This window comes from Macaca nemestrina, chromosome 5, assembly GCF_043159975.1.
Source record: "Macaca nemestrina isolate mMacNem1 chromosome 5, mMacNem.hap1, whole genome shotgun sequence".
NCBI classification, from domain to species: domain Eukaryota; kingdom Metazoa; phylum Chordata; class Mammalia; order Primates; family Cercopithecidae; genus Macaca; species Macaca nemestrina.
The window spans coordinates 146,356,917-146,378,155 of NC_092129.1; the positions used below are offsets into that span (position 1 = coordinate 146,356,917).

The following is a 21,239-nucleotide window of genomic DNA, read 5'->3' on the forward strand; positions in this document are numbered from 1 at the left end:
GCAATCAGCCCACTTTGGCCTCCCAAAGTATTGGGATTCCAGGCATAAGCCACACCACTTCTGGTCCTGACATATATTTTAAAATAAGTTTTAGGCTGTGCACGGTGGCTCATGCGTGTAATCCCAACACTTTGGAAGGCCGAGGCGGATGGATCACCTGAGGTCGGGAGTTTGAGACCCGCCTGGCCAACTTGGTGAAACTCCATCTCTACTAAAAATACAGAAATTAGCTGGGCTTGGTGGCACCACTGCACTATAGCCTGGGTGACAGAGCGAGAGACTCCGTTTCAAAAAAAAAAAAGGTTTTAGATGAAAAATATAATTAGCATTAATTATTTTCAATAAGTACCTATTAACATACTGCAGTATTGTTTGAGGGAAATTATAATAAAAACCTACTTGGGAAAAATAAAATCCAACATTCTTGATAGTTTAGTTTAAAAGGATGTGGTTAGATATTTTATTCTCAGTTGTCTAGCAATGTTACATGAATGACTAGTACAAAATGACAGTTTCACAATAGGCTGATGGGTAAAGCTGTCAGCCAGCTCTTTCAGGTAAGAACCTCGCCTGGTAGCTGCATCTTGATGATCAACTTTGCTCATTTAGGAACAGTTTTTTTTTTTTTTTTTTTTGAGTCTCACTCTGTCGCCCAGGCTGGAGTGCAGTGGCACGATCTCGGCTCACTGCAACCTCTGCCTCTAGGGTTCAAGCCATTCTCCTGCCTCAGCCTCTTGAGTAGCTGGGACTACAGGCATGTGCCATCACACCGGCTAATTTTTTGAATTTTTAGTAGAGACGGGGTTTCACCGTGTTAGCCAGGATGGTCTTGATCTTCTGACCTCATGATCCGCCCGCCTTGGCCTCCCAAAGTGCTGAATTACAGGCATGAGCCACCGCACCCAGCCAGGAATTTTAATACTTTTATCAGTTCATCCAGGTCTGATCTGGCTCTGACACATGAGCTGAACAGCATGTCTTACTTGACAAATCAAATTAGGGTCAGAAGTTTGCCTAATGAGTCCAGTTAAAATGCCAGGCTGCCCAAGGCACTAAAAATGCCCAGAAACCCACAACAACTCATTTCTCAGCTCCCTTTCCCCCAGTCTGGCCTGAATTACAAACTTAAGCAATATATTGAGGTAGCATTCTACACTGGAAAATGTGGTACATTTGAAAAACGATGAGTCACAATTCTATTTGACAGTCTTTCTCCCCTTGGTTTGTATGGCTAGCTGTCCGGTAAAGTACAGTACAGTAGCCACTGACTGCATGTGGCTACTGAGTACCCAAAATGTGGCTAGTCTGAATTGAGATGTGCTGTAAGTGCAAAATGCATACCAGATTTTGAAGACTTAAATTAATAATGTAAAATAATTCATTAATAATTTTTTATATTGATTACATGTTGAAATGATAATATTTGGATTTATTTGGGGATAGAGTAAATAAAATATATCATTAAAATTAATTTCACTCACTTCTTTTTACTTATTAAATGTAGCTACTAGAAAACTTAAAACCATATATGTGGTTCACTTATTTGTATTAGACAGCACTGATGTAAGGCTCCTGAAGTCCGCCTCTATTATCTTAGCAGCTCATTGTGGTCTTATCCATTCTTTGCCTTTGCAGTAACTTAGATTTAGAAGTTAGGATAGCAGGTAGATTTAGGAGGTAGAATAGAAAGTTTTGAACCCTGTGGCCACCCTTCAAGTCAAAAGAATTAAATGCCCAGGAAGACAACAAAAGTCATAATGCGGCCGGGTATGGTGACGACTCACGCCTATAATCCCAGCACTTTGGGAGGCCGAGGCGGGCAGATCACGAGGTCAGGAGTTCAAGACCAGCCTGGCCAACATGGTGAAACCCCGTCTCTACTAAAAATATAAAAATTAGCTGGGCGTAGTGGCACACACCTGTAATCCCAGCTACTCGGGTGGATGAGGCAGGAGAATCGCTTGAACCTGAGAGGGAGAGGTTGCTGTGAGCCGAGATGTGCACTTCAGCTGAGATGTGCACTCCAGCCTGGGCAACAGAGCAAGACTCCGTCTCAAAAAAAAAAAAAAAAAAAAGTCTTAATGCAATTCTTCATCTCATTTGGATTTATTCTACAATATTGGAGGGGAAAAGGGAAAGGGGGCAGAAGAGTAATCTTCATATAAGTGTTTGCAGAGACAGAATGTGTGTGTATGAAGGATCAAAGAGGACTATGAGAATTATTTTGGGGAGGAAACACACACACCCACGAGGAAATAGGACAAAGAGTGTGTTGTATTCCATCTCCACCCCTCTCCACCTCTCTAGGTTTTGATCTACTTTATTTTGGCTATACCAATTTTTCTCTCTTTTTCTCAGTGTACCAATTTACACACTTCCCCTGATGGAATGTGGCTCTTGAAAAGAGGCCAGGTGCCGTGGCTCACGCCTGTAATCCCAACACTTTGGGAGGCTGAGGTGGGTGGATCACCTGAGGTCAGGAGTTTGAGACCAGCCTCACCAACATGGTGAAACCCTGTCTCTACTAAAAATACGAAATTAGCCAGGCATGGTGGCACATGCCTGTAATCCCAGCTACTCAGGAGACTGAGGCAGGAGAATTGCTTGAACCCAGGAGGCAGAGGTAGCAGTGAGCCGAGATGGCGCCATGGCACTCCAGCCTGGGCAACAAGAGCGAAACTCCGTCTAAGAAAAAAAGAGAGAGAGAGAGAAGAAAGACTAATGGGAGATAAGGATGCAGGCAGGTGTAATAGGTGATAAGGATGCAGCAGCCTAGAAAGATGTTTAACTAAATTGAAAAAGACCTCACTCTGGTCCACCTTCTACACTAATCCACCTTCTACTCTAATCCATAACTCTCTTATATGTGGAATAAATGCTGCTGATATTGTTAAAACATTAATATTTATCCAAAATACCAAATATTTAACTGAGAAATGGGGGAAAGCCTCTGAAAATATGTTTTTCAACAGGGAAAAAACAAGAAGAAAAAACATGATGGCATTGTTTATGAAACTAAAGAAGTTCTCAATCCATCTCCCAAAGTAACAAATTGTTGCAAATCACTGTGGGTAAAATACAGTTTTCAGAAGGCATACATGACCCAACTTGTCAGCTCCCAGCCAGTTCCAGCAATGTCAAGGAACTCAGGTAAGATCTTATTTGGATTAAACTAAGATAAATAGTTTACTTAGCATGTGTTTTTCTTGATATTAAGACCATAAATTGGACATTTTATATATATATATATATATTTATTTATTTTATTATTATTTTTTTTTTGGGATGGAGTCTCACTCTGTCGCCCAGGCTGGAGTGCAGTGGTGCGATCTCGGTTCTCTGCAACCTCTAGCTCCTGGGTTTAAGTGATTCTCCTGCCTCAGCCTCCCGAGTAGCTGGGGATTGCAGGCGCCCGCCACCATGCCTGGCTAATTTTTTCGTATTTTTAGTAGAGATGGGGTTTCACCATGTTGGCCAGGCTGGTCTTGAACCCCTGACCTCAACTGATCCCCCCTCATAGGCCTCCCAAAGTGCTAGAATTACAGGCGTGAGTCACTGCGCCTGAATCACATTAAATATATTATTTAAATATGAACTATAAGAAAATCTATTCATCCCGGTTCTTAGGTGGCAAAAATCTAAAAGTGACTTTGCTTCATGGTACTAAATCTCTTTAGTTTCTATTAGCCCTGAATCATTGCTGTGATGACCAATTAAGGTAATCCCAAATGGGCTAAAAATAGATCAAATTTATCTTTTAATAAAAATTAGTCTTTAAATTGGACCTGATAGTGTCTGTATTGTTAAGGTAGGGAACATTCAGATTAGATTTCTTCTTGATTTTGCCACTAGAAGAGAGAACATGAAGGAAAGATAAATTTGAAATTTTACGTTGCAAAAATGTGATTCCTAAATGTCCCAGAATGCTGGAAAAGTAGTTTTATGTTTTGAAGAGCATTAAAGGGCAGTGTTAGGTAAATTTATGAGGTTTTAGACTTTTAGATAAAAAATATGCTAGATACCCGAGAGGGATTATGAACATTAATTTCAACTTAATATCTAATTTTAAAATAATTACATGCCTCCTGAGAAAGTGGAAATTTCAAGCATCCTGATAGTTGCTTGCCACCACACCAAATACTTTTTTTGTTTTTGTTTTGTTTTGTTTTTTTGAGACAGAATCTCACTTTGTCGCCCAGGTTGGAGTGCAGTGGTACAGTCTTGGTTCACTGCAACCTCCGCCTCCCGGATTCAAGTGATTCTTCTGCCTCAGCCTCCCAAGTAGCTGGGATTACAGGCGTCCGACACTACGCTGGGCTAATTTTTATATTTTTAGTAGAGCCAGGGGGTTTCCACCATGTTGGCCAGGCTGGACTCCTGACCTCAAGTGATTCGCCGGCCTCAGCCTCCCAAAGTGCTGGGATTACAGGCGTGAGCCACTGCGCCCGCCCTGCTATCCATTTTTTAGAAAGCACTGAATTGACTGAAATTTTGAATCTTCTTCTTTTTTTTTTTTTTTTTTGTTTTTGAGACGGAATCTCGCTCTGTCGCCCAGGCTGGAGTGCAGTGGCGCGATCTCGGCTCACTGCAAGCTCCGCCTCCCGGGTTCACGCCATTCTCCTGCCTCAGCCTCCCGAGTAGCTAGCACTACAGGCGCCCGCCATTAGGTCCAGCTAATTTTTGTATTTTTAGTAGAGACGGGGTTTCACCGTGTTAGCCAGGATGGTCTCGATCTCCTAACCTCGTGATCCGCCCGCCTCGGCCTCCCAAAGTGCTGGGATTACAGGCGTGAGCCACCGCGCCCCGCCTGAATCTTCATTTGTTAATTCCGTTGTCAACAATTATTCCCCAAAGTCTGAGATTGTGTCACCTATGAACACGTTCTAGGAACTTGTATTTATTTTTGAGACGTAATTCACTTAACATAAAGTTCACCCTTTTAAAGTGCACAGTACAGAGGGTTTTAGTATACTCACAAAGTTGTGCAAATCGTCGCCACTATTCTAAGATTTTATATTTTATTGTAAACCCTTTCCAGTATGTTTTCACACTCCACCTCCTGATCCTCAGATTCCTTGTGAAGCTGATCGCTGTCTTCCGAAGTTTTCCGTGGGCGTTGCTACTTTTGCCTCAAATGCTTTTCTAATTACAGTTTCACTTCAAAAGAAGAGGCAGGTGAAGAGTTACTAACGCTGCTGCCCTTGATTATAGAGTAACAACCCACTAGCTAAAGTACATGCTTGTTTTCATACCTAGAACTCTCGTTTTAACATACGCGAGTTATATGTCAAATCTTATTTTGACATATGACTGGTAGTCTGGTGAGCCACCAATGTGCTTTCAATGCCTCCCAAACAATTAGAAACCAGGGATCTCCCAATAAAGAGGTGCCTCCCATGTCCTTCCACTTCTGGCCCAGGAGACCTAAGTTGCCTTTCTGTTCAGGCAGCAGCGCATTTCTCCCTTTCATCTTTATGATACCACTGAAGAAATGAGGGATGTGCGGAATGAGAGGGCGCGAACTTGTTATTACTGCGTCGAGAACGCCAGAGTAACCAAGGACGAATAGAATAACGCTGGTGCGCATAATTCGGGTACCGCGCCTTCCTAACTCCAGCTCCCGCCAGTAGCCCGAGGCGAGCTACGCGCGCGCGGCCGCGGACCGCGCCACCATGCGCCCTCCCCATTGGCCACAGCTGGCCCACGTGACCTCTATCGCCTAACCTGCTCGTCCGCGCGCGCTTTTTCCTTCACAGAAAGCCTAGGGCGGAAGCGGGCGTCTCACGGGTGCGCGAGGTCGTTCGGAGGACCTGGGGGCGCTCTCTGGCGGGGAGCCTGAGACAATGCCTAAGTACTGTCCAGAGGAAGACTCTTACTGAGGAAGCGGAAGATTGAGGAGGTCCACCTCTCCCCTCAGTGGCTTCTGTCCCGGGCTGTGACACAGACAGACTGAAAATGGAAATCACAAGCCTTTCATTGGCAGGAATGTGACTCGCTGAAGCCAAGATTTATCTCTTTGGGGGCGCTCTACACATACAAACCTAACTCTTCGGGGGAAAATACATAATTTTTGTATGGGGAATTCAAAGCCACTTTTTCTTAGAAGAGTTGAGGGTCGTGGGAAATCCGGAGCAACCATCCTGATACACATCATTTAAGGGAAATTAGAAACTCCTGGGAAAACAAAGATGAGTAAAAGCAGAAGGAGGCCCTGCGCACCATTGCTGTGCGGGAATAGAATGATTTGACAAGGGCCAGTAGTGTAATAATTACAGATAGGAAAGGGCTAAATAAATGTGTGTGCATGTGTGTGTAAGTAGTATAAATGGGAAATATAATTGTAGAATTCAGTAGAGTTCAATTTAACTTATTTTTCTCTTTAAGAGTGCTTTGCTTACTTTTGCTTTTTTTAATTTTTTGCTTCGAAGGCTTACCAACCCTTCCTCCTCTAGATAAACATTTTCTTTTTTAATTCGTTCATTCCAGAAATACTAGGACCTACTATATTCCAGGCACTGTGCTAGGTACTGAGATGACAATGATAAATAAAAACAGTACCAGTTCCTTCAATCATGGAGCATATGGTCTGGTAAAGGAAGCAGACAGTAGTTAATTGCACATATCAATGTTAAATATAATGTGATAAGTGCTAAGGAGAGGTCTAGATGCCATAATGGGGGATTTGACCTAGCAGGGAGATCAAAGAAGGCTTGCCTCAAGATACAACCCCTGACATGAGACCTGAAGGGGTTAAGGGGGTTGGAGGTTGCAGACAGAGGGAGCAGCTTGTACAAGGGAGCACTGGGAGCCTCTCCCCTTCCAATGACTGCCCACCTCACCCATTTCCACTATACATACATTCATCTTGCCCCTCAGTTCTCAGAAGACATTTGTTCTCTTAATTCCAAGTTCTTAGGGAGTGCCTGGTTGTAACCTACAATGATTGTTAAAGACAGTGTTACCCAATAGGTAAGTATACATATCTAATATAATAGCAATATGCATTTAATATACAATATATATTAATATACAGTCTAATATGCGTTATCTGTTGTTTTGTATAAGAAAAATATACAATGACTGTAACAAATCGTAGGATATGATATATCCCAATAGAACTAAAAGTGCTGTAGACAAAGTAGTGAGAGATCACATGATTTTGGAAGACTCAAAAAAGGCATCTTAGCGAAAGTAATTTTCAAAAATCATTGAGGTAAGATTTGGTCAGATAAAGATACAATTTAGTTAGAGCATAAGGTTCTAAAAGAAGAGTAAGGAGGTTGAACCAATCAGTTGAAATACATTCCAAGGGCCTTGAAAACCAGTCTAAAGAGTTTGTAGAAACCAAGCTAGTGCAGTGGCTTGCCTCTGAAATCCCAGCTACTCCAGAGGCTGAGATGGGAGGATTGCTTGAGCCCAGGAGTCTGAGATCAGCCTGGGCAATGTAGCGAAACACACTGTCTAAAATATTTTTAAAAGTCTGTAGAAACTAAAAAGTTCTATTTAAGTTTTAAGAACTTTCCTGAGATACTTTTTCTCCCCTAATATTTGTCTTGGAAAATTTTAAATCTACAGAAAAGTGACAAAATTAACTCTATGGTTATTCATAAACCCTTCCCACAGATTAGTCAGTTTTGTTTTGTTTTGCTTTTTTTGAGACAGGGTCTTACTCAGTCGCTCAGACTGAAGTGCAGTAGTGCGATCATAGCTCATGGCAGCCTTGAACTCCTAGGCTCAAGTGGTCTTCCTGCCTCAGTCTCCCAAGTAGCTGGGACCATAGGCATGCATCACTGGGCCCAGCTAATTTTTTGTTTTTTTGTAGAGATAGCATCTCACTTTGTTGCCCAGGCTTATCTTAACTCCTGGGCTCAAGTGATCCTGCCTTGTCATCCCAAAATGTTGGGATTACAGACGTCAGCCACACCTGGCCTTGGTTTTTTGTTGTTGTTGTTTGATTTTGCCTCATTTGCTTTATTCTAAGAACAAGGATATTTTTCTGCATAACCACAATACGACACTTGCGAGGTACTTTTTTTTGAGACAGAGTCTCTATCTGTTGCCCAGGCTGGAGCGCAGTGGCACAATCTCAGCTCGCTGCAACCTCCGCCTGCCGGGTTCAAGGGATCTTCTTGCCTCAACCTTCCCAGTAGCTGGGATTACAGGCACACACCACCATGCCCAGCTAATTTTTTTGTATTTTTAGTAGAGATGGGGTTTCACCATGTTGGCCAGGCTGTTCTCAAACTCCTGACCTCAGGTGATCTGCCCGCCTTGGACTCCCAAAGTGCTGGAATTACAGGTGTGAGTCACCGCGCCTGGCCCTGAGATACTTTTAAATTTTGAATAAGTACTTATTAATTAATAAGTGACTGACCAATTTTAATTTCATACTACATTGTAAGTGCTATATGTTTGCTTAAAAATACATTTTCTTGGCTAGAAAAATAAAAAATATGAAAAGGCATACAGCGAAGACTATCTCTTTCATTCTTGTCCCCCATCTGCTCAGTTCTCACTCCCCTAGTTCCCTATCTTAGGCAACTATTGTTCTTAGATTCTCAGGTATCTTTCCAGAATTTCTTTATGCAAACATGGACAATTGTGAATATGGATTTTTGTTCCTATTTTTGGATGAAAAGTATCGTATTAAGCACACAATTCTTACTTGCTTTGTCACTTAATATGATTTGGAGATCCTTCTGCATTAATGCTTAAATAACTTCCTCATTGTTTTTTTACAGTGGCATAGTATTCCATTGTGTGGATATACCATAATTTATTTAGACTGTTCCCTATTGACTTACACTCGGGCTGTTTCCAATTACTTAATATTGAAACCAATGCTGTAACAGATAACCTTAGACATATTTCTGTTTGTAAAATTTGATAGATAGATAGATAGCATTGCTCCCTACACAGGTTGTACCAATCTAAACTCCCACTAGCAATTGTGAGAGTATCTCCAAGCTTTTACAACAGTGGCTGACATATTGTAAGTGCCATATAAGTGTTTGCTTAAAAACTAGATTTTCTTGTTTAGAAAAATAAATAAATGAAAAGATGTACAGTGAAAAGCCTAGCCCTAAACCCACCTACTTGGGTGCTTACCCTTGGGCTGAGGTGAATCAATGCTTTGAGACCCTGGCTCTTTCTTCCCACACTATCTTCTCCCTCCCACTCTTGACTCTGTTGTAGGGTCTTGGAGATTTGGGGACCATCGTTGATCAAAGGCCAAATATTTCACCTGGTTCTAAACCGAGAGCTTTAAATATATGAATGTGCATTATTGTTGCTGTTTTACAACTTTAAATGAAAGGAGAGCTGACTTCAAGACAAATGGAAAGGTAGTGCTGTTTTTAGATAAAGTTACAGAGTAGCTGACCTTTTTCATCCAACTCTAACCTAATCAACAAATATCTATGGAGTACTTCCTATGTATAGGGCACTAAGCTAGGTCTTTTTTTTTTTTTTTTTTTTTTTTTTTTTTTTTGAGACGGAGTCTCGCTCTGTCGCCGGGGCTGGAGCGCAGTGGCCGGATCTCAACTCACTGCAAGCTCCGCCTCCCGGGTTTACGCCATTCTCCTGCCTCAGCCTCCTGTGTAGCTGGGACTACAGGCGCCCGCCTCCTCGCCCGGCTAGTTTTTTGTATTTTTTTAGTAGAGACGGGGTTTCACCGTGTTCGCCAGGATGGTCTCGATCTCCTGACCTCGTGATCCGCCCGTCTCGGCCTCCCAAAGTGCTGGGATTACAGGCTTGAGCCACCGCGCCCGGCCGCTAGGTCTTAAGAGTTATGAAATAGATACTTGCCCTCAAGGATTTCACTATTGTTTAGACAGGCACAAAATATAAATAATCATTATGTCAAGTTTCAACATGCAAAATACACCTCTTGCTTTTGGCACACTCACTGCTTTCCTTCCTGTCTCCTTCCTCCTCTGCCTCTTTGCCTACCTAACTGCCCTGATCACTGAGCTGCCCAAGCCTTGTTGGTTTCCTTGTAGCTCCTTCATTTCTCCCAGTGTCCATTATTGAAACTTACCCAACTTGTATTTCACTTTCCTGATGCAGATATTAGAGTTTGTATTTCTCAAGTGATAATTAATTATGATTAGTTATTCTGTTAAACTAATAGTTACAAATCAATATGCTTTTGATTGGCACAGGCAGGCCTAGCCCATTTGGAAGTAGGTGAAATTTGTTCAGTCTTCCCAGTTGATTCCTGTGTGAGTACCTTCTCTCCTGGGTGAGCTCTCAACCCTCATTGATATCCTCACTTTTTTTTCAGGTGATTGTCAACTAATCATTAGGGTGTTATTTCAAAATGGTTTGAAGTGAGGATCTCAGGAGTATGTGTTATGTTTCAAGATACAATTTTATAGAAAACTGAAATGACAGGCAATAGGGTTGCAATTTTGATCAGAAGGCTGTAAGCCACCGACTTAGGGACTTACCCTTGGCTGAAGTGAATTAATGCCCTGGCCCTCCCTGCCCCACACTATCTTCCCTCTGCCACTCTTTACTCTGTCATAGGGTCCTGGAGTTTTGGGGACCATTACTGTCAGAGATCTTCGAACCCAGCTGGCAGCTGTTGCTCGGTGGCCTCTGGAGGAGAGTGGGAATGTAACGGTGGAAGTGAGTGGGTACTCTCCAGTGCTCTTAGGCACTCTTCCCTTTGTCTTCTCCCAGTCACCTTGCAGCCTGGCTGCCCATGGTGAAAGGTGATTTTTTTTTTTTTTCAATCTCTATCACTCTGGGTAGGTGGCTGCCTTTTCCACTCAGCAGAAGTGGTTCTCACTAGTTGCCCAATGTGTTTAAAAGTGTGGATTTGTATAATGATGCTGTTGTATAATGATATTTGTATAATGATATTTGTTGCATTAATTTTAAAATCAAAGCAACTCAGGTTCATGGAAACAAATCAACTAGTACAGAGAGCTTATGGTGAAAAGGGACTTGGACCAGCGCCTGGCACATAGAAAGCCCTCTATTTGTTGAATGAATGAATGAATGAATACAAAGTCAGTGTCCAGCCTGTCCTTTACACCTCCACCCCATCCCACCATTCCTTTACTAGAAGTGAAATTCCTTAATTGGTCATGTTTTCCGGTTTTCTAGATCCATGATTCTTATCCCTGGGTGCATGTTAGAATCAGCTGGGGAGCTTAAAAAACAAACAACAACAACAAAAAAATCTATGTGTAGTCTCATTCCCAGACTAACAAAATTACTTTTTAAGCCTCCAAGCTGATTGTCTTGTGCAGCCAGCATTCAGAACCAGTATTCTAAATAATGTGCCTTTACATTTATTCCTCTCTTTCTTTTTTTTTTCTTTTCTTTTCTTTCTTTTTTTTGAAACAGGATCTCACTGTGTCTCTGAGGCTGGAGTGCATTGGTGCAATCTCAGCTCACTGCAGCCTTGACCTCCTGGGCTCAAGTGATCCTCCCACCTCAGCCTCCCGAGTAGCTGGGACTGCAGGCATGCACCACCATGCCTGGCTAAGTTTTTGATTTTTTTTTTTTTTTTTTCTTTTTAGAGACGAAGTCTCACTATGTTGCCCAGGCTGGTCTGAAACTCCTGGGCTCAAGTGATCCTCCTGCCACTGTCTCCCGAAGTGCTGGGATTGCAGGAGTGAGCCACCATGCCTGGCCCGCTATCTCTTGGTTAATCATATTCATATCATCCATTGACTCCTTGACATGACAGATGAGGTTTAGCTCATACCGCACCCTCCTTTTTCTCATATTTGATATTAAATTATTATTATTATTTTGAGACGAAGTCTTGCTCTGTTCCCCAGGCTGGAGTGCCATGGCGCGATCTTGGTTCACTGCAACCTCTGCCTCCCTGATTCAAGCGATTTTCCTGCCTCAGCCTCCCGAGTAGCTGGGATTTATAGATGCCCGCCACCACACCCGGCTAATTTTTGTATTTTTAGTAGAGATGGGGTTTCACCATGTTGGCCAGGCTGGTCTCGAACTCCTGACCTCAGGTGATCTGCCCGCCTTGGCCTCCCAAAGTGCTGGGATAACAGGCGCGAGCCACTGTGCCTGGCTGTTAAATTATTTTAATATTTCTCTTTCTTGTCTTCATAAACTTAAATAATTTGCACTCCTATTTCTTATTCGATCCATTTTCAGCAATGTCACATGAACTCTCATTTTGTAAGATGAAGATACTAACTTCCATGTCTTCTCACCCAGTCTTCTGGAGCCTGCTATTTGCTCCCCATATTTTTTAATTCTTACATTTTTGAAGTAGTAACATTTGCATTCTGACCTCCAGCCACAATCAGCTCTTCCATGCTATCCATAAGTTGTTTCTTAAAGTTACAAACCAATAAACTTGGTTTACATTATAGTATCTATATAGTGTCTATCACCAGGTCTAGTGATAGTAGCTGACATTTATATAATACAGAATTTATTGTATAGTAAGTACTTTATGAACATCATTGTTTAATTGTCATAATGATCAGAAGGTCCCTTTTTAAAAATGGGGAAACTGAGGCACGGAGAAGTTGAGGCTTATTTAAGAACAGGAAGTCAGAAAGTAGTTGAGACAGAACTTGCACCATTTTCTACAGAAGGATAGGATGAATTTTTTTTCTTTAGGTACAAGTTTAGGACCCTTGCCAGATGAAAAGATAATGCACATCAAGGTCAAATACATATTTTTCTCTTCTCTGTTTCGGGGAGGAATAAGGGTGGTCTTTGGGTCTTGTCAGTTTTCTTTTTTCCATTTCTGTTTATTTCTTCTTTTTAGAGATAGGGTCTGGGTCTTTGTCTGTTGCCAAGGCAGGAGTGCAGTGGCGTGATCATAGTTCACTGTAGCCCCCAGCTCCTGGGCTCAAGCGATCCTCCCACTTCAGCCTTCTGAGTAGTTAGGACCACAAGTGCACTCCATCACACCTGGCTGGCTTTCTTTCTTTCTTTCTTTCTTTCTTTCTTTCTTTCTTTCTTTCTTTCTTTCTTTCCTTTCTTTCTTTCTTTCTTTCCTTCTTTTGGTAGAGACAGGGTCTTGGTCTATATTGCCCAGGCTGGTTTCAAATTCTTGGGCTCAAGCGATGCTCCTGCCTAAGCTTCCCAAAGTGCTAGGATTACAGACATGAGCCACCCTGCCCTGCCACTTTTTAAATTTCTGGTAGTGACTAATTTCAAACACTTCAGGATCTCTTTCCTTCTTAGCAGATGGACCAGTCTCCTGTTTCACATACAAAATTGATGTCATCAAGGGTAAATACCTGAATCTTCCTCACTTCTTCCAGACTTCCTTAAATGAGCATCATATCTTATCTCCTGTCCTGTCTCAAAGGAAGGAGGAACCCTCCTCCTGTTCAAAACTAATCCTCATATTTGTATTCACATTCCTCCTTAACTTCTGGGACTTCACCTCAACAATTTGCCCTACTGTATCTCCCATTTTCTGTGGCTCCTAATCTAATTCCTCTCCTCAATCTGCAAACCTGCTCAAGACTCAATTGAGAAAGTTCCTGCAAGACACCTCCTCCAGCTACTGCCAATTCTCTCATTCCTTCATCAGGACACTTTAGAAGAGCAGTCTACACATATTGATGCCAAGTCCAGTTTGGTAACTCAAATTCATGCTCACTGTCATGAAAATTTCCATTCATCCCTACTGCAAGACCAGTTCTCTTTTCTGATACTTAGAGCCTGGGTTATACCAGCAATTCTTTTTGTTTTATTTCATTTATTTATTTATTTATTTTTGAGACACAGTCTAACTATGTTGCCAAGGCTGCAGTGCAGTGGCGCCATCTCAGTTCACTGCAGGCTCCACCTCCCAGGTTCAAGCAATTCTTCTACCTCAGCACCCCCTAGTAGCTGGGATTACAGGCATATGCTACCATGCCTGGCTAATTTTTGTATTTTTAGTAGAGACGAGGTTTCACCATGTTGGCCAGGCTGGTCTCGAACTCCTGACCTCAGATGATCCATCTACCTCAGCCTCCCAAAGTGCTGGGATTACAAGCGTGAGCCACCATGCCTGGCCAGCAATTCTTTTTAAAGGATCAATTTGTCCTTGGCAAGAGACTTTGAGCCTTCCTGAGATTGATTTGTAGGCCTGCTAAATTTAAGCAAATTATTTTGAAATTATTATTCAGACCAAAGATTGTTAAGAATTAAACTTTTAACTATAATAAGTTTGATTATGAAAGGACATGCCTTTTGAGATGGTGCCATAACTATTGATTTTGTACTTGAAATATTTGCATCTTCAAAACGATTGAATTTAAAGCACTAGCTAATGCTCTAAAGTCCTCATAAAAGAAACCACTTTCCTCAACTAAAAGAAGAGGTCACTTTGAGTTTGACATGAAGCCTTGAGTTCTGGTGAGGTGGTTTGTCTCTGAGAAAGGGAGACATACATTTTCCAGTCTGTCAGCAGATGGCCCAGAATGTGGAGAGGCCAAGACTTCCAGTACTTTCAACCTAATTTTTTTCCACATTGTGTCAACATTCCAAAGGTAATGTTCAAATACTTTCTTGAAATTCCTTTTAACAGTCTGGGACTTAGGGGTGGTGGCTACCAGCAGTGAAGACTCTATGTCCTAGAATGACTTTACCTTGAGAAAAATCACCTGAAATTATGCCTAGTTATACAGATAAAGCGCTGCCAGGTTTAACACAGAGGAATATCTTTTTGGAAGGAAGTATAAAACAATCCCTTCAGTTTAAACTTAAGCCACATTTTAATTTGCTTCATATTTGGACTATAAGCTTCCTATATGATCTTTTATTATTTTCCGGACTTTATCATTTCCTTTCCTCCCCTCATCCATGTGATTTGTAATTATTACATCCTCAAACTTCCCCAAGTTCTAAACCATACAGTCGCTTCCACCAAGTCTCCCTTTCCACTGGGAACTACCCTTTGAGAGTTGTTCTCTTGCGCCAATCTGGTTACTCTCTAGGCACATTGCACCATTGAGATCCTGGGACTTCCGTACACATGGTTGGACCCACCTGTTGTTAAATCTTGTGGCTTTTTCTTTCTTAATTTAGTCTTACTCTATTTATTGTGTTTTACTGGAATACTTCCTCAAGAGACTTCCTAACAAATGGTGTATGGGAGAAAAATTCCTGAGTCCTTGCATGTGTGCAAATGTCTTCATTCAATTCTCACATATTTTTTATTTTTATTTTTATGTTTTTAGAGACAAGATCTCACCCTGTTTCCCAGGCTGGAGTGCAGTGCAGTGATCTTTAGCTCACTGTAACCTTGAATTCCTGGGCTCAACCTATCCCTCTGCCTCAGCCTCTTGAGTATCAAGGACTACAGGCTCATGCCACCACATATGGCTAATTTTTAAATTTTTTGTACCGATGAGAGTCTCACTATATTGCCCAGACTGGTCTCAAACTCCTGGGCTCAAGCAGCCCACTCATCTCAGACTCCCAAAGTGTTGGGATTATGGTAAGCCACTGTGCCTGGCCCCACCTCTCACATATTATTGACAGTTTAGCTGGGCATATAATTCTAGATTGAAAATAATTTTTTTTAAAACCTTTGAGGGCATTAAAAAATTTCTCCCACTATATTCTAGTATCCATTGTTGTTGATGGGAAGTCCGTTGCCGAATGAATTCCTGTTTCTCCTCAAATGCTTTAAAGAGTCTCCTTATATTTATCCTTGGTGTTTTGAAATTTCAATATGTTCAAAGGGTAAGGTTTTTATTTCCCCATTTGCTGTCCTAAGAACTTGGTAGGATTTTCTAATATGAATGTTTGTGCCCTTTAGGTCTGGGAAGCTGTTTTGCATTGTTCGTTTATTTCCTCCTCTGTTTCACTCTTCCTGGAATTCCTATTAATCAGATGCTGGTCCTTCCATATTGTTCCTCTGTATTGCCTATCTTTTCTCTCATGTTTTTCAACTTCTGATTTTTTTTTTCCCCCACTGAGATTTCCTTGACTTAACTTTTTTCAGGCTATCAATTGTATTTTTAATTTTGGCAATCATATTTTTGAAATCTGAAAGATTTTGTTCTAGGATTTTTCTTTTTTCATAGCATTCTCTTTTGTTTTATGAACGTAATATTGTCTTAAGTCTCTCTCTAAACAGGCCAGGTGCAGTGGTTCATGCCTGTAATCCCAGCACTTTGGGAGGCCAAGATAAGAGGATCGCTTGAACCCAGGATTTCAAGAGTCTCTCTTTTTTTTTTGAGACGGAGTCTCGCTCTGTCACCAGGTTGGAATGCAGTGGCACGATCTCGGCTCACTGCAACCTCTGCCTCCCAGGTTCAAGCGATTCTTCTGCCTCAGCCTTCTGAGTAGCTAGGACTATAGGCGCGCACCACCACACCCAGCTAAATTTTGCATTTTTCGTAGAGACGGGGTTTCACCATGTTAGCCACGATGGTCTGGATTTCTTGACCTCGTGATCCGCCCGCCTCGGCCTCCCAAAGTGCTGGGATGACAGGCGTGAGCCACCGCGCCCGGCCTATTTTTTTTATTTTTGTTTTTATTTTTGAGACGGAGTCTCGCTCTGCCACCCAGGCTGGAGTGCAGTGGCGGGATTTCGGCTCACTGCAACCTCCACCTCCTGGATTCAAGCGATTATCCTGCCTTAGCCTCCCGAGTAGCTAGGATTACAGGTGCACGCCCGGCTAATTTTTCTTTTTTCTTTCTTTCTTTCTTTTTTTTTTTTTTTTTTTGAGACGGAGTTTCGCTCTTTTTGCCCAGGCCGGAGTGCAATGGCGCGATCTCGGCTCACCGCAACCTCCGCCTCCCGGGTTCAAGCGATTCTCCTGCCTCAGCCTCCCAAGTAGCTGGGATTACAGGCATGCGCCACCATGCCTGGCTAATTTTGTATTTTTAGTAAAGACAGGGTTTCCCATGTTGGTCAGGCTGGTCTTGAACTCCCGACCTCAGGTGATCCGCCCACCTCGGCCTCCCAAAGTGCTGGGATTACAGGTGTGAGCCACCGCGCCCGGCAATTTTTCTGTTTTTAGTAGAGACGGGGTTTCACCATGTTGGCCAGGCTGGTCTCGAACTCCTGACCTCAGGCGATCCTCCCGCCTCAGCCTCCCAAAGTGCTGGGACTACAGGCGTAAGCCACTGCGCCTGGCTCCACTCTTATTTTTAAAAACCTCTCTAAACACATACATTAGAATTTGCAAACATTATTTTCTGTTCACTGAATTATGTGTTTTCTTCAGGATTACCGTTTTGTTTATCTGGTATTTATTTTTTTGGCAAGGTCTTACTCTGTTACCCAGGCTGGAGAGCAGTGGCAAGATCTTGGCTCAGTGCAACCTCAACATCTTGGGCTGAAATGACCTTCTCACCTCGGCCTCTGAGTAGGTGGGACTACAGACACACATCATCATGCCTGGCTAATTTTTTGTTTGTTTGTTTTTATTTTGTAGAGATGGGGTCTCACTATGTTACCCAGGCTGCTTTTGAACTCTTGGCCTCAAGTAATCCTCCTGCCTTCATCTCCCAAAATGCTCGGGTTACAGGCATGAGCCACCTTGCAGGTAATTCTTTGTTATTTTAGTGAAAGATACAGTGGGTAGCTAGTGTGGGTTTTTTCTGCTGTTATGTGAGAACTGTTCCCCCAGGTGGGTAGTAATAACTAACATTTATACAGTGTTTACCTGCGTTCTAGGCACTGTTCTGTGTAGTGTATTAACTTATTAAGTCATCTCAACAACTCCTCTATGAGGTAGTTACTATGGTCTTTTCTTTTCTTTTCTTTCTTTTTTGAGATGGAGTTTCACTCTTGTTACCCAGGCTGGAGTGCAGTGGTGGGATCTTGACTCACTGCAACCTCCACCTCCTGGGTTCAAGCAATTCTCCTGCCTCAGCTTCCCAAGTAGCTGGGATTACGGGTGCGTGCCACAATGCCCGGCTAATTTTTGTATATTTAGTACAGACGGGTTTTCCCTATGTTGGCCAGGCTGGTCTCAAACTCCTGACCTCAGGTGATCTGCCCAACTCGGCATCCCAAAGTTTTGGGATTACAGGCATTAAGCCACTGTGCCTGGCCATAGTATTTCATTCAGTTTACTATTCCATCAATTGTAAGATGAACCATTATTTTGTTTACTACTAAAAAGGTAAATAATGCTGTTGAAGTATGACATGTCTTTATAAGATTATAAGACACATACTGATTATGCATGTATTAAAAATCTTAGAATGAATGAATAATACATTACTATTGCCGTTTTACAAATGAAGAAACTGAGGCATGGACAGAATGGATAACTTGTGGCAGGTTACATAGTTAATATGTGGCAGATTTTATATTTGAACCCAAGCTTTCTGGCTTCAAAATTCTACCACTATACCTGAATGCCTCTCCAGGACTCTCTCTAATGGAGGCTCAAATGGTGCATAGGAGGGTTTTGAGTTGTCTGGGATTTAGGGAGATGAGTTAGTTTCTAGCTCCATGTCCCCCAAATGCCAGAACAAAGAGACCTTTAATTTGAGGTGCCAACATCCATAAAGAAGCTTCTGCTTTCACCACAGGGTTTGACCTCTTCCGTTAAATAATGGTCTGGATTCCTTCCTTCCTTCCTTCCTTCCTTCCTTCCTTCCTTCCTTCCTTCCTTCCTTCCTTCCTTCCTTCTTTCTTTCCTTCCTTGCTCCCTTCTTTCTTTCCTTCCTTGCTCCCTTCCTTCCTTTTCTTTTTCTTTCTTCTTGCGTTCTTCCTTTTTTCTTTCTTCCTGTCTTTCCCTTCCTCCCCTTCCTCTTTCTCTCTTTCTCCCTTCCTCTCTTCCTCCCTTCCTCCCTTCCTCTCTTCCTCTCTTCCTCTCTCTCTTTCTCTCTTTCTGCCTTCCTGCCTTCCTTCTTTCTTTCTCTCCTTCTCTCTTTATTCTCTTTCTTCTTCTTCTTTTATTATTTTGAATTTCACCCTAGTTGCCCAGGCTAGAGTGCAATGGCTCATTCTCGGCTTACCGCAACCTCTGCCTCCTGGGTTCAAACTATTCTCCTGCCTCAGCCTCCTGAGTAGCTGGGATTATAGGCATGCACCACCACACCCGGCTAATTTTGTATTTTTAGTAGAGACAGGGGTTTTCCGTGTTGGTCAGGCTGGTCTTGAACTCCCAACCTCAGGTGATCCACCTGCCTCGTCCTCCCAAAGTGCTGGGATTACAGGCATGAGCCACTGCATCTGGCCTCTCTCTCTCTCTCTCTCCCCCTTCTCTCCTTCCTTCCTTCCTGGTCTTGAACTCTGGACCTCAGATGATATACCCGCCTTGGCCCCCCAAAGTGCTGGGATTACAGGCATGAGCCACTGCGTGCCCCCCCCACCCCACCAGCTGCCTGCTTGCTTGCTTCTTTCTTTCTTTCTTTCTTTCTTTCTTTCTTTCTTTCTTTCTTTCTTTCTTTCTTTCTTTCTTTTTCTTTCTTTCTTTTCTTTCTTTTTCCTCTCTCTTTCTTTCTCTCTCTCTTTCTTTCTCTTTCTCTTCTTTCTTTTCTTTTCTCTCTCTCTGTCTCTCTCTCCTTCCTTCTCCTTCCTTCCTTCCTTCCTTCCTTCCTTCCTTCCTTCCTTCCTTCCTTCCTTCCTTCCTTCCTTCCTTCCTTCCTTCTTTCCAGACAAGGTCTTGCTCTGTCATCCAGTCTAGAATGTAGTGGCACAATTATGGCTCACTGCAGCCTCAAACTCTAGACTCAAGTGATCCTCCCACCTCAGCCTCCTGAGTAGCTGAGACTACAGGCACACACCACCACACCTGGCTAATTTTTTGTATTTTTTCTAGAGACACGGTTTCGCCATGTTGCCCAGGCTGGCCCCGGACTCCTGGCCTCAAGTGATCCACCCACTTGAACTTCCCAAAGTGCTAGGGTTACAGGCCTGAGCCACCTTGCCTGGTCTGAATTCTCTTTTCTTTCGTTTTATTTGCCTGAACTCTCTGCTGGGTACAGTGAGCTGGGGGCACCAAGTGGTGCAGTTGGTCCCCATCAGACTTCCAGTCAAGGGTGCGTCTCCGTCTTCCAGTCTCTGGGTCTTGGCTGGGTAGATGGGCTTCCAAGCATCAGGAGCTCCTGTGGTGGGTTCTCTGTGCTTTCTCTCCTGGTTTGTTTATCTGCAGCTTGTTTCGTCTGCTTTCTGCCTTCCAGAAACACATATAGGTCTCTCATCTGTTGTTTGACCTGCCTCCCATTCTCTTCGGTGTTCTGACCTTGTTCTTTTTCATACTTTCATTTTGGTGAGGTCTTGGGGGAGATTAGGAGAGATGGAGAAACCAGTGCTTGTGCTCAGTCTTGAACCAGAAGCCCCTAGACCCCTATTTTTAGTGAACAAAATCAGGAGTATAAATGGATGACCACCATGTGAGAAAATAAAATATTAACATTATGCCTGGCAGTGGAAAGGCACTTATAAATCTTCACAGCATGTTTGCTTCAAAGCTTTCCTAAATGCAACCGAAAGACAGGTGGTGGGAGGTCCTTACATAGGATTCGCAACATACAATAATATATTTTAAAGTTCCGACACATTGAGGCTGATTATTTCCTTTACAAAGGATTTTTTTTTTTTTTAAACATGGTGTTTGTCACCCAGGCTGGGGTGCAGTGGAACGATCATGGGTCACTGCAGCCTCGACCTCCCATGCTCAAGCAATCCTCTCACCTTAGCTTCCCAAGTAGCTGGGACTACAGGCACTACCATGCCCAGCTAATTAAAACTTTTTTTTTTTTTTTTTTTTTTTTTTTTTTTGTAGAAACAGGCTCTCCCTATGTTGCCTAGGCTGGTCCTGAACTCCTGGGCTCAAGGGATCCTCCCACCTCAGCCTCCCAAAATGCTGCAAAGTACCTGGCCTATAAAATTTTTTTTTTTCTTTTTTGAGAAAAGATTAACCAAGGCCAGGCATGGTGGCTCACTCCTGTAATCTCAGTACTGTGAGAGGCTGACAAGGGAGGATCACTTGAGCCAGGAGTTCTAGACCAGCCTGGGCAACATGGTAAGACTGTCTCTACAAAAAATAAAACATTAGCTGGGCATAGTGGTACATGCCTGTAGTCCTAGCTACTTGGGAGGCTGAGGTGGGAGGATTGCTTGAGCCTGAGAGATTGCAGTGAGCTGTGATTGTGCCATTGCAACAGAGAGAAGCAGAGAGAGGCAATAGAGAGAGACCCTGTATTTAAAAAAAAAAAAAAAAAAGGCTGGGTATGGTGGCTCACACCTGTAATCCAAGCACTTTGGGAACCCGAGGCAGGCGGAACACCTGAGGTCAGGAGTTTGAAACCAGCCTGGCCAACATAGT

At 42.8% G+C, this 21,239-nt stretch overlaps 1 protein-coding gene across 2 annotated transcripts in view; it reads left to right on the forward strand.

Moving 5' to 3' along the window:
* Positions 1 to 2,776: 2,776 nt before the first annotated feature.
* LOC105474522 (peroxisomal testis enriched protein 1) overlaps positions 2,777 to 21,239 on the forward strand; it is a 35,390-nt gene continuing 16,927 nt past the window's right edge. The window contains exons 1-2 of one of the 2 annotated variants that reach the window (XM_071097143.1): positions 2,777 to 3,150; positions 17,388 to 17,498. In XM_071097143.1, the coding sequence (XP_070953244.1) occupies positions 3,099 to 3,150; positions 17,388 to 17,498 (163 nt within the window). In that variant the 5' untranslated portion in view covers positions 2,777 to 3,098. Of the gene's footprint in view, positions 3,151 to 5,357; positions 6,970 to 17,387; positions 17,499 to 21,239 lie in introns of those variants that run through there. The other variant, XM_071097144.1, reaches the window with a different exon arrangement.